The sequence below is a fragment of the Pristiophorus japonicus genome, chromosome 10 (genome assembly GCF_044704955.1).
Source record: "Pristiophorus japonicus isolate sPriJap1 chromosome 10, sPriJap1.hap1, whole genome shotgun sequence".
Lineage (NCBI taxonomy): Eukaryota > Metazoa > Chordata > Chondrichthyes > Pristiophoridae > Pristiophorus > Pristiophorus japonicus.
The window spans coordinates 131253912-131269122 of NC_091986.1; the positions used below are offsets into that span (position 1 = coordinate 131253912).

The 15211-nt window shown below is 47.1% G+C and overlaps 1 protein-coding gene across 1 annotated transcript in view; it reads left to right on the forward strand.

Annotated features, from left to right (window-relative positions):
* LOC139274795 (interleukin-1 receptor type 1-like) overlaps positions 1 to 15211 on the forward strand; it is a gene marked incomplete at its 5' end in the record, with an annotated part of 81119 nt that overhangs the window by 18621 nt on the left and 47287 nt on the right. The window contains 2 exons of the mRNA XM_070891489.1: positions 3413 to 3593; positions 7123 to 7291. Coding sequence (XP_070747590.1) covers positions 3413 to 3593; positions 7123 to 7291 — 350 coding nt within the window. The remainder of the gene's footprint in view (positions 1 to 3412; positions 3594 to 7122; positions 7292 to 15211) is intronic.

Consider the following 15211-nt stretch of genomic DNA (forward strand, 5'->3'; position numbering starts at 1 on the left):
AGATATAATGGTAATACTGTAGAGAATAGAATACGGCCAGGGTGATCTCCTGGGCTAGTTTTGATCACCTGGATGGGTCGGAGAGGAATTTCCCCAGATTTTTTCTCCCTAAATTGGCCTGGATTTTTATCTAATTTTGCCTCTCCCAGGAGATCACATGGCTCCAGTTGGGGTGGAATGTAGATGTTTTTAGTATAAGGGGTGTTGCAGTGGTGTGGGGCGGAATGGTTGGGCTGGGGGCTCTTTGCCTTTCCGTCATTGTTCATAGGTTTGTATGTAACCTTTAGGGCTGCTGACGAAGGCCCATGTGGCTCTTTGTCAGCCGGCGCAGACACGATGGACCGAAATGGCCTCTTTCTGTGCCATAAATTTCTATGTTTCTATGTTACTAAGGAACACTTTGCAGGGTCGAATGGGCTGTGTGTGCTATTGTCGTATCTGAAGTCGGTGTTGAGGTTAATGGTCCATCAGTTTTATTCTTATTATTGTCGTTCATAGCGGTTTGTTACAACTGAATGGCTTGCTAGGCCATTTCAGAGGGCAGTTAAGACTCAACCACATTACTGTGGACCTGGTCACATATAGGCCAGACCAGGTAAAGACAGCAGATTTCTTTCTCTAAAGGACATTAGTGAACCAGATGGGTTTTTACGACAATCCGTATAATTTCATGGTCACCATGACTGATACTAGTCTTTTATTCCAGATTTAATTTAATTTATTTAATTAACCAAATTCAAATTACCCAGCTACCTTGCTGGAATTTGAACGCATGTTTACGGATCATTCGTCCAGGTCTCAGGATTACCAGTCCAGTAACATAGAAACATAGAAACATAGAAATTAGGTGCAGGAGCAGGCCATTCGGCCCTTCGAGCCTGCACCGCCATTCAATGTGATCATGGCCGATCATGCAATCTCAGTACCCCACCCTGCCTGCTCTCCATACACCCTGATCCCTTTAGCCACAAAGGCCACATCTAACTCCCTTTTGAATATGTCTAACGAACTGGACTCCACAACTTTCTGTGGCAGAGAATTCCACAGGTTCACAACTGTCTGGGTGAAAATGTTTCTCCTCAATTCGGTCCTATATGGCTTACCCCTTATCCTTAGACTGTGTCCCCTGAACATTCTTCCTGCATCTAACCTGTCCAGTCCTGTCAGAATTTTATACATTTCTATGAGATCCCCTCTCATTCTTCTAAATTCCAGTGAGTATAAGCCTAGCTGATCCAATCTTTCCTCTTATGTCAGTCCTGCCATCCCTGGAATCAGTCTGGTGAACCTTCGCTGCACTCCCTCAATAGCAAGCACATCCTTCCTCAGATTAGGAGAACAAAACTGCACACAATACTCAAGGTGTGGTCTCACCAAGGCCCTGTACAACTGCAGCAAGACCTCCCTGCTCCTATACTCAAATCCCCTCGCTATGAAGGCCAGCATGCCATTTTCTTTCTTTACTGCCTGCTGTACCTGCATGCCTACCTTCAATGACTGATGTACTATGACACCCAGGTCTCGTTGCACCTCCCCTTTTATTAATCTGTCATCATTCAGATAATAATCTGCCTCCCTGTTTTTGTCACCAAAGTGGATAACCTCACATTTATCCACATTATACTGCATCTGCCATGCATTTGCCCATTCACCTAACCTGTCCAAGTTCCCCTGAAGCCTCTTAGCATCCTCCTCGCAGCTCGCTCTTCCACCCAGCTTAGTATCATCTGCAAACTTGGAGATATTACATTCAATTCCTTTGTCTAAATCATTAATGTATATTGTAAATAGCTGGGGTCCTAGCACTGAGCCCTGCGGCACCCCACTGGTCACTGCCTACCATTCTGAAAAGGACCCGTTTATTCCCACTCTTTGCTTCCTGTCTGCCAACCAGTTCTCTATCCAGGTCAATACATTACCCCCAATACCATGTGCTTTAATTTTGCACACTAATCTCTTGTGTGGGACCTTGTCAAAAGCCTTTTGAAAGTCCAAATACATCACATCCACTAGTTCTCTCTTATCCACTCTACTAGTTACATCCTCAAAAAATTCTAGAAGATTTGTCAAGCATGATTTCCCTTTCATAAATCCATGCTGACTTGGACTGATCCTGTCACTGCTTTCCAAATGCTCTGCTATTACATCTTTAATAATTGATTCCAGCATTTTCCCCACCACCGATGTCAGGCTAACCGGTCTATAATTCCCTGTTTTCTCTTTCCCTCCTTTTTTAAACATTAGCTACCCTCCAATCCATAGGAACTGATCCTGAATCCATGGAATGTTGGAAAATGACCATCAATGCATCACCTATTTCTAGGCACTTCCCTTATACTCTGGGATGCAGACTATTAGGCCCTGGGGAATTATCGGCCTTCAGTCCCTTCAATTTCCTGACTAATAAAGATTTCCTTCAGTTCCCCCTTCTCGCTAGACCCTCAGTCCTCTTGCATTTTCGGGAGGTTATTCATGTCTTCCTTAGTGAAGACAGAACCAAAGTATTTGACCAGAGTAACATAACCACTATGTTACCGATCCCTCTAGACTGAGTGTGTGACTGTAGGCTTCCATCTGCCTATGAAATGTTTATCTGACTAATAGAAGAAATATGTCCCATTCTTATAATATTTGGCAAACTTGAGCTACATACCCACAACATGAAAGCGCAGATATTGCATTTTTAAGTGTTGACCCAGTTGGTGGAGCCAAAATTCATCAACTAACTGGCCACTGCTGCCGACATTGCTCTTGCAGATCTGCCCACTGCCAGGTTCAAGGTGGCCTGGAGTGAGCAGGAGGGAAGAGCCACTGGGAACCGCCTGTTGACGTCAATGGACGGCCAAGTGGCGCAACTGACCTCCCGCCCGCCGAGCTCCCATATTGATGCAGGCGGGAGTCTATCTGATTAGAAGTTCCTGTTAAAATGCAAAATGTTTCATGCCCACAAGCAGTCCTCTATATTTATTCCTTTTTTTTAATCCATTAAACCATACCTCCTGCTTTATATCTAAACTGCCTCTGCTTTTCTGTGTGCCTTTTATCTTAAACAAATATTAGATTTAAATTGCAATAATCCAATTATATTCAATGTCCATATTAGTATTATACATATCAGTATTTCTACTGATTGCTTTTCAGGACTGCTTCCCTCAAAGCTACCCAATCGAAACTACAACTAAACTGATAGGATTGAGTATATGTCCTACAACTGAAATTTATAACCTAAGCTAAAATGTAATGCTCTTAGGGAGGAGGCTTGCATGAGGATTAATAGCAGACATTTTTTGAGGTAACTAAATGGTTGAACTCTATAAAAGACCAATCTATTTAAATTTACATGTTAATAGTTTGATAAATATTATAACTGATCAAGATTTTATTAATTTGTTTATTGTATATTACACTTCAGGAATACAACTTACTGCGTAATGGAGGTTAACCATGTAAACGTATTTCAACTACCACAAAACAAATGCTTTCATAGCAATGTACTTGAGCCACTCTGGATCACATCCCCAGGTTCTACACACATTCCTTGTCCTGAGATAGAAGACTATTTTCAACAGTTTTCAGTTCTACAATGGTTCAAGGTAGGTGCATCAGACAAAATGTTTATAAAACGAAACAGAAAATGTAATGTATTTTACTACATTTTATATCACAGATAAATTGCTCAACCCATGAGATAATACTCATTGTGAATAATTTTCATGGAACTACAGTGCAAATTCAGCAAGGCTGTGCTGCTGGGCACAGAGCCTTGTTAGATGGGTGCGTGGGTTTATATCGGACAGTAACCCCACAGCTCTGATACTCCCTATGGAAATTCAGGTGACCTTTGATCATCTGCTGGCACAGAGGTAAGTGTGTGTAGGGTGGGGAAGATCTACATTTTCTTGTTGGGTTCGGAGAATCATTCCTACTCTTCATGGTTCCATATATGAAAGTAAAAGAACTTGCCTTGAATGGCTTCTTCTGCTTCCAATTCTCTTCTCACTTGACTTAACCTGGCAGAAAGCTGCAGCAGCTTCTTCGCTCAGGTTGCAGTTAAAGTCGGGGTCGGGGCCCGATGACATCGGGCCTTTATTGCCTGTTCAGAAGAGTAGATTAATACTGAAGATGGTGGGATCAATGTTTCCCATGAGAGGTGTGGCTGCTCACCGATTGCCAGGTTCCATGCAGGCCGCTCACCAGCTGTTGCCGCTGGAAGAGATGGTGCATAGCAAATTTAAAGGGCCCGCGCAGGGAAAAAAATATTAAAGGGAACATTGGGTGGGATCCAAATGGGACATTGGCGGGTAAGTCACCCAGTCATTTTTAACTGCCCCAGAGAGAGTTTGTTGGCATTGCTTTCCATATGCTGAGAGCAATGCATGTTTGGTCTTGGTTGCTGATATTCAATCGGGTATGTTGGATGACGAGGGCCCTTCCAATTGGGATTACTTCCCCTTTGCCTTATACCTGTTCTTGTTGGATACATTTGACAGTGGAATAAGATAAAATGAAATAAAATAAGATTAAATAAAAACAATACTGAACTTTAAAATAATAAAAATTCCAAAAAAGAAAACAAAACAAAAAAAAATCACCTCCAAATTGTCATTAATGTTTGTGTTATACCTGACAAAATACACTCGATACAACTGAGTTAGAGGGAATAACTCGTGGGTTTAATCAAATATTACCAGCCAAGATGGATGCCATCATAACTACAAAACATCATTATCATCATCATAGGCAGTCCCTCGGAATCGAGGAAGACTTTCTTCCGCTCTTAAAATGAGTCCTTAGAATACGAGAGCCACAGTCCCTGTCACAGATGGGACAGATAGTCATTGAGGGTAAGGGAGGGTGGGACAGATTTGCCGCTTCCTCCTGTGCTGGACTCTATGACCAGCATATGTGTTTCCTCAACAGACGATGCAATGGAGCTAAAACTGACGATAAGTTCGGCAAAAACTTAGCATAGTAATTGAGGAGACCCAAATACGACTTTAACTCTGTGATGTTATGGGGTACTGGTGCATCCCTCACAGCCTGCACTTTCCCCATCGTGGGATGCAGGCCTGCAGCGTTGATGCTTGACCGAGGTACACCACCTCTGGTGCAAAGAACACGCATCTTTCTCGCTTCAGGCGAAGTCCTGTGCTTTATAGATGGATAAGTACCCTCTCAAGATTAGTGCTGTGCTCGGAATTGTTATGCCCTGTCACAAGGACATCATCGAGAAAAGCAACCGCTTGCGGCATATCGGCTAACAAGCTTTCAGTTGTCCGTTGAAGATTGGAGGTGTCACTGAAATACCAAAAGGCATTTGTGTGTACTGAAATAATCCTCTGTGGGTATTAATTGTCGCTAGTTCACGTGATTCCTCATCCAGTACGAGTTGCAGATGGGCATGGCTGAAATCTAGCTTACGAAATGTTTTGCCACCTAACATTGTGGCAAAGAGTTCCTCCACACGAGGAAGGGGGTATGTATCTGTATTAGCTGCTTGACTGACCGTGGCCTTATAATCACCAGATTCAAATTTTACCGGACTCTTTAATCACTAGAACAATGGGTGCTGCCCAACGAGAAAATGTCACTGGTTCAATGACCCCAATTTTCTGGAGTCTATCAAGCTTGTCTTCCACCTATTGTTTCTTTGCGAAAGGCACGGTTCTTGTCTTGCAGAACCTGGGCTTAGCACCTGATTTAATGTTTATTTGTACTGCCTGACCTTTGAGTTCTCCCAAGTCATCGCGAAACAACTCCTCGAGTTGCTCCATAATTGCTGTGGCGGATGACGCCAGTCTCACCTGGCGAATGTCCTGCCATGCTAATCATAGATGGTGTCCAAGAAGGTTTGGCCCTTGACCTGATACGACGAGAAATGGGAGTTGAGCTGTTTGACCACTGTGTTCTACGACTACTGTACAACCACCGACCACTGGAATTTTTTGTATATATGCATAACTCTACATCAGTACCATTACGTAGTGGGGGAGTTGTCATCCCCAAATACAGACTTAAAATTGAAACTGAGGCTCCAGTGTCTACTTCCATGGACACTGTACTCTCGTTAATCAATACGTTTGCGACCACCGGTGGCTTTTTATGTTGTGACAATGTCTTGTACATTGTATAGTTACTGGCCACTGGTGCACTCTCCTCACTATCCACATCCCCCTCAATGTGGTATGTTTCGTGCTTCACACTGAACTGTGACTTTGTCACACTTCCTTTTCGGGTCGAAACTCACCAATGTTCCCGAAAGTATTTAAGCTGGATTACTAGTGGATGTTTTCCCTGTTTAGCAGGATCCCATCCTCGTGGCCAATTTGTTATATCTTACAAAATACACTCGATACAACTGAGTTAGGGGCAATAACTCATGGGTTTAATCAGGTATTGCCAGACAAGATGGATGCCATCATAACTACAAAACATGCTTTTGCGAGTATCGCCAATAAAAGGTGCTATGACAAAAGATCAACTCCAGGTTACTACAGTTTGTTGCTACATTCTTCTGTGATTGGGGGTCCACCTCCAGTTTCTTTTCTCGGCCAATTTTTATCCCTCAATCAAAATAACAAAAAATAACTATCTGGTCATTATCACATTGCTGTTTGTGCTCAAATTGGCTGCTGCGTTTCCTACATTATAACAGTGACTGCATTCCAAAAGTACTTCATTGGCTTTGAGATGTGAAAGGCGCTATATAAATCCAAGTCTTTCTTTCATTGTGATGAGGAGGTAAATGATAGTAATTAGCGGCTCTGTTTCCAGCTCATTATGTTATTTACCACTGATCACTGCTAACATTCAGTGGTTGGATGGTTTAACTTCTCACTGCCAGTAAGTTATGTATGAATTGGAAAATTACATGTTGGTGACTTATTGAAGTTACCTGTGACCTGTGACAGGGACTGTGACCTGTGACAGGGACTGTAGTTCTCATATTGGACTGTTCAGCCACCAAAGCACTCATTTTTAAGAGTGGAAGCAAGTTTTCCTTGATTCAGAGGGACTGCCTATGATGATGATGATGATGATGATGAAGAGGCCAAAATGCCTTCATGACTGATAGTTTAAAAATAGGGATTTATGCACTTATAACATTGATTTTCTTTTCAGAACTGTAATCCTATTACAGTTGACAATAAAAAATACGACAAAAATGGCAACCAACTTTTAATTAGAGATGCAAATGCTGAAGATAATGGAATGTACACGTGTAAACTTGAATATGAACACCTTGGCAAGAGGTATAATGTAACAAGAACAACAGAATTAAAAATAAAAGGTAAGTCAAGTAATAAATTTACCAGTCTTCCTCCTACCACAACTAAGAATATAGATTTTGAACAGTATAATCTGTTTTACAGAGTCACACAGGTAAATATTTAGGACAATTTTTGTGCTCTTATGTAATTGGTAGAAGAGAAACAGTGAAAGATACCTGGGAACAGGTTGACTGCTATCTCATTTGTAAAGTGGACTGCAAGAAGATAACATAGGAGGCTTGAAGGAAAATGTGGCTTATGAAATGAATTGTTATTTTATGTGCATGAATTCACAGAACACAGTGCTTTGACAATTGGAAGTATAAAATGAAAGTAGTTTTGTACTCAGAATTTGTTGTTTGTGTATCTCATGTATATTTGATATCTGGATAAATTGTCTAAAGTGCATTACAAAAGTTCTTTAGAAATATGAGTTTAAAAGAAAATAATGTTACCATTCAACAGTTCAGTAATACTAACATCTACTCTGTACCTACAATGTAATGTGATCTTTAGGAGACAGCTACTTTGTTAGATTGAGATATGGACTTGGCAAATGAACCAAACTGCAGTGACCCATGGAATGGAGAGAGAAGAAAGAGAGACAGATACTTCTGTGAGTTGGGGCTAAAGAAAAGAGACCGTCAAAGGAGCAAGAGAGAGAAAGAGACTCTGTTCAGGGATAGGCTGGTGGAAGACAAGAGGGAGATAGTTCCTTACAGCTTCCACTCATCCTGTTGGGATGGGGAAAGGAAGAGACAGAAATCAACTCTACTGAGGAGCTGAGAGAGGGGCAACTATACTGTTGTAAGATGTGTTAAGAAAAAAAAAAGCTCCTGAAGAGTAGAATAGCCTGTTGGGGAGTAGATAAAGTCTCCACTGAGGCGAGGGAGATAGAGAGAACCCATCGAGTTTGCAATTTACAGGAATACGAGAGAAGAGAAAAATTGTTGTGCGGCTTGGGGTGCAGGGGGGGCGGGGTGGGTGGGAGCGGGCTTTGACTCTGCCAGGAATGTAGGAAGTGTTGCTGTCTAGAGAGCTTACATTATACAACACTGCATCCTATGACTCATCCTCTAAGAAAATATGCAGCAGAACCTCTCATGGAAGAAGCATTAAAGCCAGTCATAGCATCTCCCACAAATGTGATCATATTATTCAAGTGTAATCATGTTATTTAAAAAAAAAATGTAACTTAAAAAAGTGGTGGAATGTACACGTATAAACTTGAATATGAACACCTTGGCAAGAAGTATAATGTCAAGGATGTCTCCAAGCGAGTGCAGGACATTCTGAAAAGGGAGGGAGAACAGCCAGTTGTCATGGTGCACATTGATACCAACGACATAGGTAAAAAAAGGGATAAGGTCCTACGAGACGAATTTAAGGAGCTAGGAGTTAAATTAAAAAGTAGGACCTCAAAAGTAGTAATCTCGGGATTGCTACCAGTGCCACGTGCTAGTCAGAGTAGGAATCGCAGGATAGCAAAGATGAATACATGGCTTGAGCAGTGGTGCAGCAGGGAGGGATTCAAATTCGTGGGGCATTGGAACAGGTTCTGGGGGAGGTGGGACCAGTACAAGCCGGACGGTCTGCACTTGGGCAGGAACGGAACCAATGTCCTAGGGGGAGTGTTTGCTACTGCTGTTGGTGAGGAGTTAAACTAATATGGCAGGGGGATGGGAACCAATACAGGGAGACAGAGGAAAACAAAAAGGAGACAAAAACAAAAGACAGAAAAGAGATGAGTAAAAGTGGAGGGCAGAGAAACCAAAGGCAAGAAACAAAAAGGGCCACTGAATATAAAAGGGCTGCAGGAGGGGTAAAAACTAAAAATCATGGTTTAAAAACTAGGATGAAAACACTCTACCTAAATGCAAGCAGCATTAGAAATAAAGTAAATGAGTTGACGGCACAAATCATTACAAATGGGTATGATTTGGTGGCCATTACAGAAACATGGTTGCAAGGTGGCCAAGACTGGGAATTAAACATACAGGGGTATCTGACGATTCAGAAAGATAGGCAAGAAGGGAAAGGAGGTGGGTTAGCTCTGTTAATAAAGGATGATATCAGGGCAGTTGTGAGGGATGATATTGGCTCCAATGAACAAAATGTTGAATCATTGTGGGTTGAGATTAGAGATAGTAAGGGAAAAAAGTCACTGGTCGGCGTAGTTTATAGGCCCCCAAATAATAACTTCATGGTGGGGCGGGCAATAATCAAGGGAATAATGGAGGCATGTGAAAAAGGAACGGCAGTAGTTATGGGGGATTTTAAACTACATATCGATTGGTCAAATCAAATCGCAGGGGGTAGCCTGGAGGAGGAATTCATAGAATGCATATGGGATTGTTTCTTAGAACAGTATGTAACAGAGCCTACAAGGGAGCAAGCCATTTTGGATCTGGTCCTGTGTAATGAGACAGGAAAAATAAACGATCTCCTCGTAAAAGATCCTCTCGGAATGAGTGATCACAATATGGTTGAATTTGTAATACAGATTGAGGATGAGGAAGTTGTGTCAGAAATGAGCGTACTATGCTTAAACAAAGGGGACTACAGTGGGATGAGGGCAGAGTTGGCTAAGGTAGACTGGAAACAAGGACTAAACGGTGGCACAATTGAGGAACAGTGGAGGACTTTTAAGGAGCTCTTCCATAATGCGCAACAAAAATATATTCCAGTGAAAAAGAAGGACGGCAAGAGAAGAGATAACCAGCCGTGGATAACCAAGGAAATAAAGGAAAGTATCAAATCAAAGACCAATGCGTATAAGGTGGCCAAGGTTAGTGGGAAACTAGAGGATTGGGAAAATTTTAAGCAACAGCAAAGAATGACTAAAAAAGCAATAAAGAAAGGGAAGATAGATTACGAAGGTAAACTTGTGCAAAACATAAAAACAGATAGTAAAAGCTTTTACAGATATATAAAACGGAAAAGAGTGACTAAAGTAAATGTTGGTCCCTTAGAAGATGAAAAGGGGGATTTAATTTAATAATGGGAAATGTGGAAATGGCTGAGACCTTAAACAATTATTTTGCTTCTGTCTTCACAGTGGAAGACACAAAAACCATGCCAAAAATTGCTGGTCATAGGAATGTGGGAAGGGAGGACCTTGAGATGATCACTATCACTAGGGAGGTAGTGCTGGACAGACTAATGGGACTGAAGGTAGACAAGTCCCCTGGTCCTGATGAAATGCATCCCAGGGTATTAAAAGAGATGGCGGAAGTTATAGCAGATGCATTCGTTATAATCTACCAAAATTCTCTGGACTCTGGGGAGGTACCAGCGGATTGGAGAGCAGCTAATGTAACGCCTCTGTTTAAAAAAGGGGGCAGGCAAAAGGCAGGTAACTATAGGCCGGTTAGTTTAACATCTGTAGTGGGGAAAATGCTTGAAACTATCATTAAGGAAGAAATAGCGGGACATCTGGATAGGAATAGTGCAATCAAGCAGACGCAGCATGGATTCATGAAAGGGAAATCATGTTTAACTAACTTACTGGAATTCTTTGAGGATATAACGAGCATGGTGGATAGAGGTGTACCGATGGATGTGGTGTATTTAGATTTCCAAAAGGCATTCGATAAGGTGCCACACAAAAGGTTACTGCAGAAGATAAAGGTACGCGGAGTCAGAGGAAATGTATTAGCATGGATAGAGAATTGGCTGGCGAACAGAAAGCAGAGAGTTGGGATAAATGGGTCCTTTTCCGGTTGGAAATCAGTGGTTAGTGGCGTGCCACAGGGATCAGTACTGGGACCACAACTGTTTACAATATACATAGATGACCTAGAAGAGGGGACAGAGTATAGTGGAACAAAATTTGCAGATGACACTAAGATTAGTGGGAAAGCGGGTTGTGTAGAGGACTCAGAGAGGCTGCAAGGAGATTTGGATAGGTTAAGCAAATGGGCTAAGGTTTGGCAGATGGAATACAATGTCGGAAAGTGTGAGGTCATCCACCTTGGGAAAAAAAACAGTAAAAGGGAATATTATTTGAATGGGGAGAAATTACAACATGCTGTGGTGCAGAGGGACCTGGGGGTCCTTGTGCATGAAACTCTTTTAGGAGTCTACCTGCAAAACATAAACAACATTAAACTGTGCCACCCGACCTGGGTGACACAGCAGACATTTTCAAGCCCCTTTTTTTTTTTGGTTTTTGGTTTTTTTTTTGGGGCGCTAAAATCAAATTTTTCCAGTGCCCCCTATAAAAGGAGAGGGGGACACTAAAAACACCGGCAATTAAAACAAATTAAACTTTAAAACGTAAAATCAAATTAAAATTTGGTTGCCGGGCGTGATGATGCACTCCAGTCCCTCCGGTGCCCACCTCTCGCGGAAGGCCGCGAGCGTACCGGTGGACACCGCGTGCTCCATCTCCAAGGACACCCTGGACCGGATGTAAGAGCGGAAGAGAGGCAGGCAGTCAGGTTGAACGACCCCCTCGACCGCCCGCTGCCTGGACCGGCTGATGGCACCCTTGGCCGTGCCCAGGAGCAGTCCTACGAGGAGGCCTTCGGACCTACCCGCTCCCCTCCGCACAGGGTGCCCAAAGATCAGGAGAGTGGGACTGAAGTGCAGCCAGAATTTCAGGAGCAGCCCCTTCAAATAGTGGAACAGGGGCTGCAACCTTGTGCATTCAATAAAAACATGGAACACGGACTCCTCCAGACCGCAGAAATTGCAGGCGGCCTGGGAGTCCGTGAACCGGCTTAAAAATTTGTTGCACGGCACTGCTCCGTGCACCACCCTCCAGGCCAAGTCCCCGATGAATAGTGGGAGGACCCCTGCGTAGAGTGCCCTCCATCGGGGACCCCCGCCTCCTCCGGACGGCAAGATGGTGCGCCATGGCGTGTCCGGACGGCCGGCGAGGATGGCAAAGTTGAGGGTGTGCAGGAGCAGCCCGTACAGGAAACCCCTCCGCGCGGAACTGAAAGGCACGGAGGGGATTTCCCCGAGGCGGCTCAAGTTGTGAGGCGCCGGCCCCCGAGGGAGGTTCCGGGGTTTGGCGCCGATGAGGAATTCCGTCCGGACGGGGGTCAGTTCGGACGGGATCTCCCCACGTGCTTGAGCCTCCTCGATACACCTAACGGAGTCAGGGCCCAGAGCTGTTTTTAGCGACTCGATGGCATCGGCCGCGCGGCGGACGTTGGCAGAATTTAGGCGCCGCGCCAGCGTGACTGGCGCCATCCAGCCCGCTCCTCCGCCATCGAGCAGGTCCCTGACCCTGGTCACCTCACCAGCCACAGCCCTCTCTTCCGACCGCCACATGAAGCCTCGGCCGTGGAGGTACGGATTCCCGAGCAGCGGTTCCTGCAGGACGGCCGCCACTCCAGCCGGCGGAGAGCTGCGCTTGGTGGAGACTTTGTTCCAGACCCTGATGAGTTCCCTGTAAAAGACAGGCAGCTCCCGGAGGGCGGTCCTGGCACCCCCCAAGTTCACAAACAGGAGCTGCGTGTCATAATTGAGGTCGAGCTGCTGGCGGAAGAAATACCTCGCCAGAGCGCACCACCTAGGAGGGGGCTCGACGTAAAGGTATCTCTGCAGGGTCTGAAGACGGAAAGTCGCGAGCTGGGCGCTGACGCACACCAACGACTGACCGCCCTCCTCAAGCGGGAGACTCAAGACCGCGACAGAGACCCAGTGCTTCCTGTTGTTCCAGAAGAAGTCCACCAGCTTCTTCTGTATCTTGGCGACAAACGCAGGGGGAGGGGTCAAAGTGACCAGCCGGTACCACAGCATTGCGGCCACCAGCTGGTTTATGACTAGCGCTCGACCCCTGTAGGACAGCACTCGGAGCAGTCCTGTCCAGCGCCCTAGGCGAGCGGCGACCTTGGCCTCCAGCTCCTGCCAGTTCGCCGGCCAGGCTTCCTCGTCGGGGCTAAGGTAGACTCCCAGATAGAGGAGATGGGTCGTGCTCCAGGCAAAAGGCCTGAGCTCCTCCGGCAGGGAGTCCACCCGCCACTGACCCACCAGGAGTCCGGAACATTTCTCCCAGTTGATCCTGGCGGAGGACGCGGCCGAGTAAATCTCCTGGCACTCACGCATCCTCCGCAGGTCAGCGGGATCCTCTACCGCGAGGAGCACGTCATCGGCGTAAGCCGAGAGGACGACCTCCACGCCCGGCCCTTGCAGAGCCAGTCCCGTCAACCTCGTCCGCAAGAGGCGCAGGAAAGGCTCCACGCAAACGGCGTATAACTGGCCGGACATGGGGCATCCCTGGCGCACCCCTCTCCTAAAGCGAAGGGGCGCCGTCAAGGACCCGTTAACCTTAATCAGACACTCCGCGGCGGCGTACAAAAGTCGGATCCGGGCGACGAAATGCGTCCCGAACCCGAAAGCGCGCAGAGTTCCGAGCAGATAGTCGTGATCCACCCTGTCGAACGCCTTCTCTTGGTCGAGGGATAGGAAGGCGACCGACAGACCAGCCTCCTGGGAGCAATGGATGAGGTCCCGGACCAGATGGATGTTGTCGTGGATTGTCCGGCCCGGGACCGTGTATGACTGGTCGGGGTGGATCATGTGGTCCAGCACGGCACCAAGGCGAGCAGACATCGCCCTGGCGAAGATTTTGTAGTCCGTGCTGAGGAGGGAGACCGGGCGCCAGTTCTTAAGGAGGCGGAGATCGCCCTTCTTAGGCAGCAGGACGATGACTGCCCTGCGCCAAGAGAGGGGCATCTCCCCGGTCGCCAGACTTTCCCCCAGGACCCGCGCGTAGTCGCCCCCCAGGACGTCCCAGAACGCCCTGTGGAACTCCACGGTCAGCCCGTCCAGCCCCGGGGATTTTCCCCTCGAGAGCCGGGCGAGGGCACCGGTCAGCTCCGCCAGGCTTAGCGGAGCTTCCAGATTTTCGGCGCCCTCCGGGCTGACCTTCGGCAGGTCCTCCCACAAAACTCTACGCGCTTCCTCGCTGGACGGATCCGGAGAGAACAGAGCCCCGTAATATTCACGGACCCTGTTGTTGACGCCCTCCGGATCCGAGACGAGAGAGCCGTCGTCGGCCAGCAGCGTCAAGAGCTGCTTACGGACACTCTGCCTTTTTTCCAGCGAGTAGAAGAAGGGGGAGCCGCGGTCCAGATCCCGCAGGAACCGGATCCGCGACCTCACGAACGCGCCTCGGGACCCGACGAGCTGCAGGTCCTTCAGCGCGGCCTTCTTCGCTTCGTACACCGTCCGCAGGGCCGGGTCCTGGACGACTTGACCGAGACGGGCTTCCAGGTCGAGCACCTCTTTTTCTAGGCGCCCGACTCTGGCCGCCCGCCTCTTGGTCGACCCCCTCGCGTACTCTTGACAGAAGACGCGGACGTGAGCCTTGCCCACGTCCCACCATAGCCTCAAGGAGGGGAAGCCCCCCTGCTTCCTTCTCCAGTCGGACCAGAATCGACGGAACGAGTCCTGGAACCGCACGTCCTCCAGCAGCCGGTTGTTAAAGTGCCAGTACGCGGACCCCGTCCTCGCGCGGAGCGAAGCGAGCTCCGCCCACACCAGGTGGTGGTCCGAACACGGCACCGGCCGCATGGAGGCCGCCGGGACGCAGGAAACGTACGCCCGAGACACGTAAAGGCGGTCGACTCTAGACCATCCAACTCCAGGCCTCACCCAAGTAAAGGCGCTGGAGTCGGGGTGGAGATTTCGCCAGACGTCCACCAAGTCGAAGGACCCGACCAGGTCCCTCAACTTCTCCATCGCCGTCATGCACTGCGGGGCACCGGAGCGGTCCCTCGCCTCGAGGGTGCAGTTAAAATCCCCCCCGAGGACAATGCAGTCGCCGACGTCGACGGAGCCAAGAAGAGCGGACACCTCTTCAAAGAAGCGCGTTTGCTGCGGGCCGGGATGAGGGGCGTACACGTTCACGAGATGGAGCGGCACGTCCCCCAGGCGAACCGTTACGTGCAGCAAGCGGCCTGGCACGGGCTCCTCGACCCCCA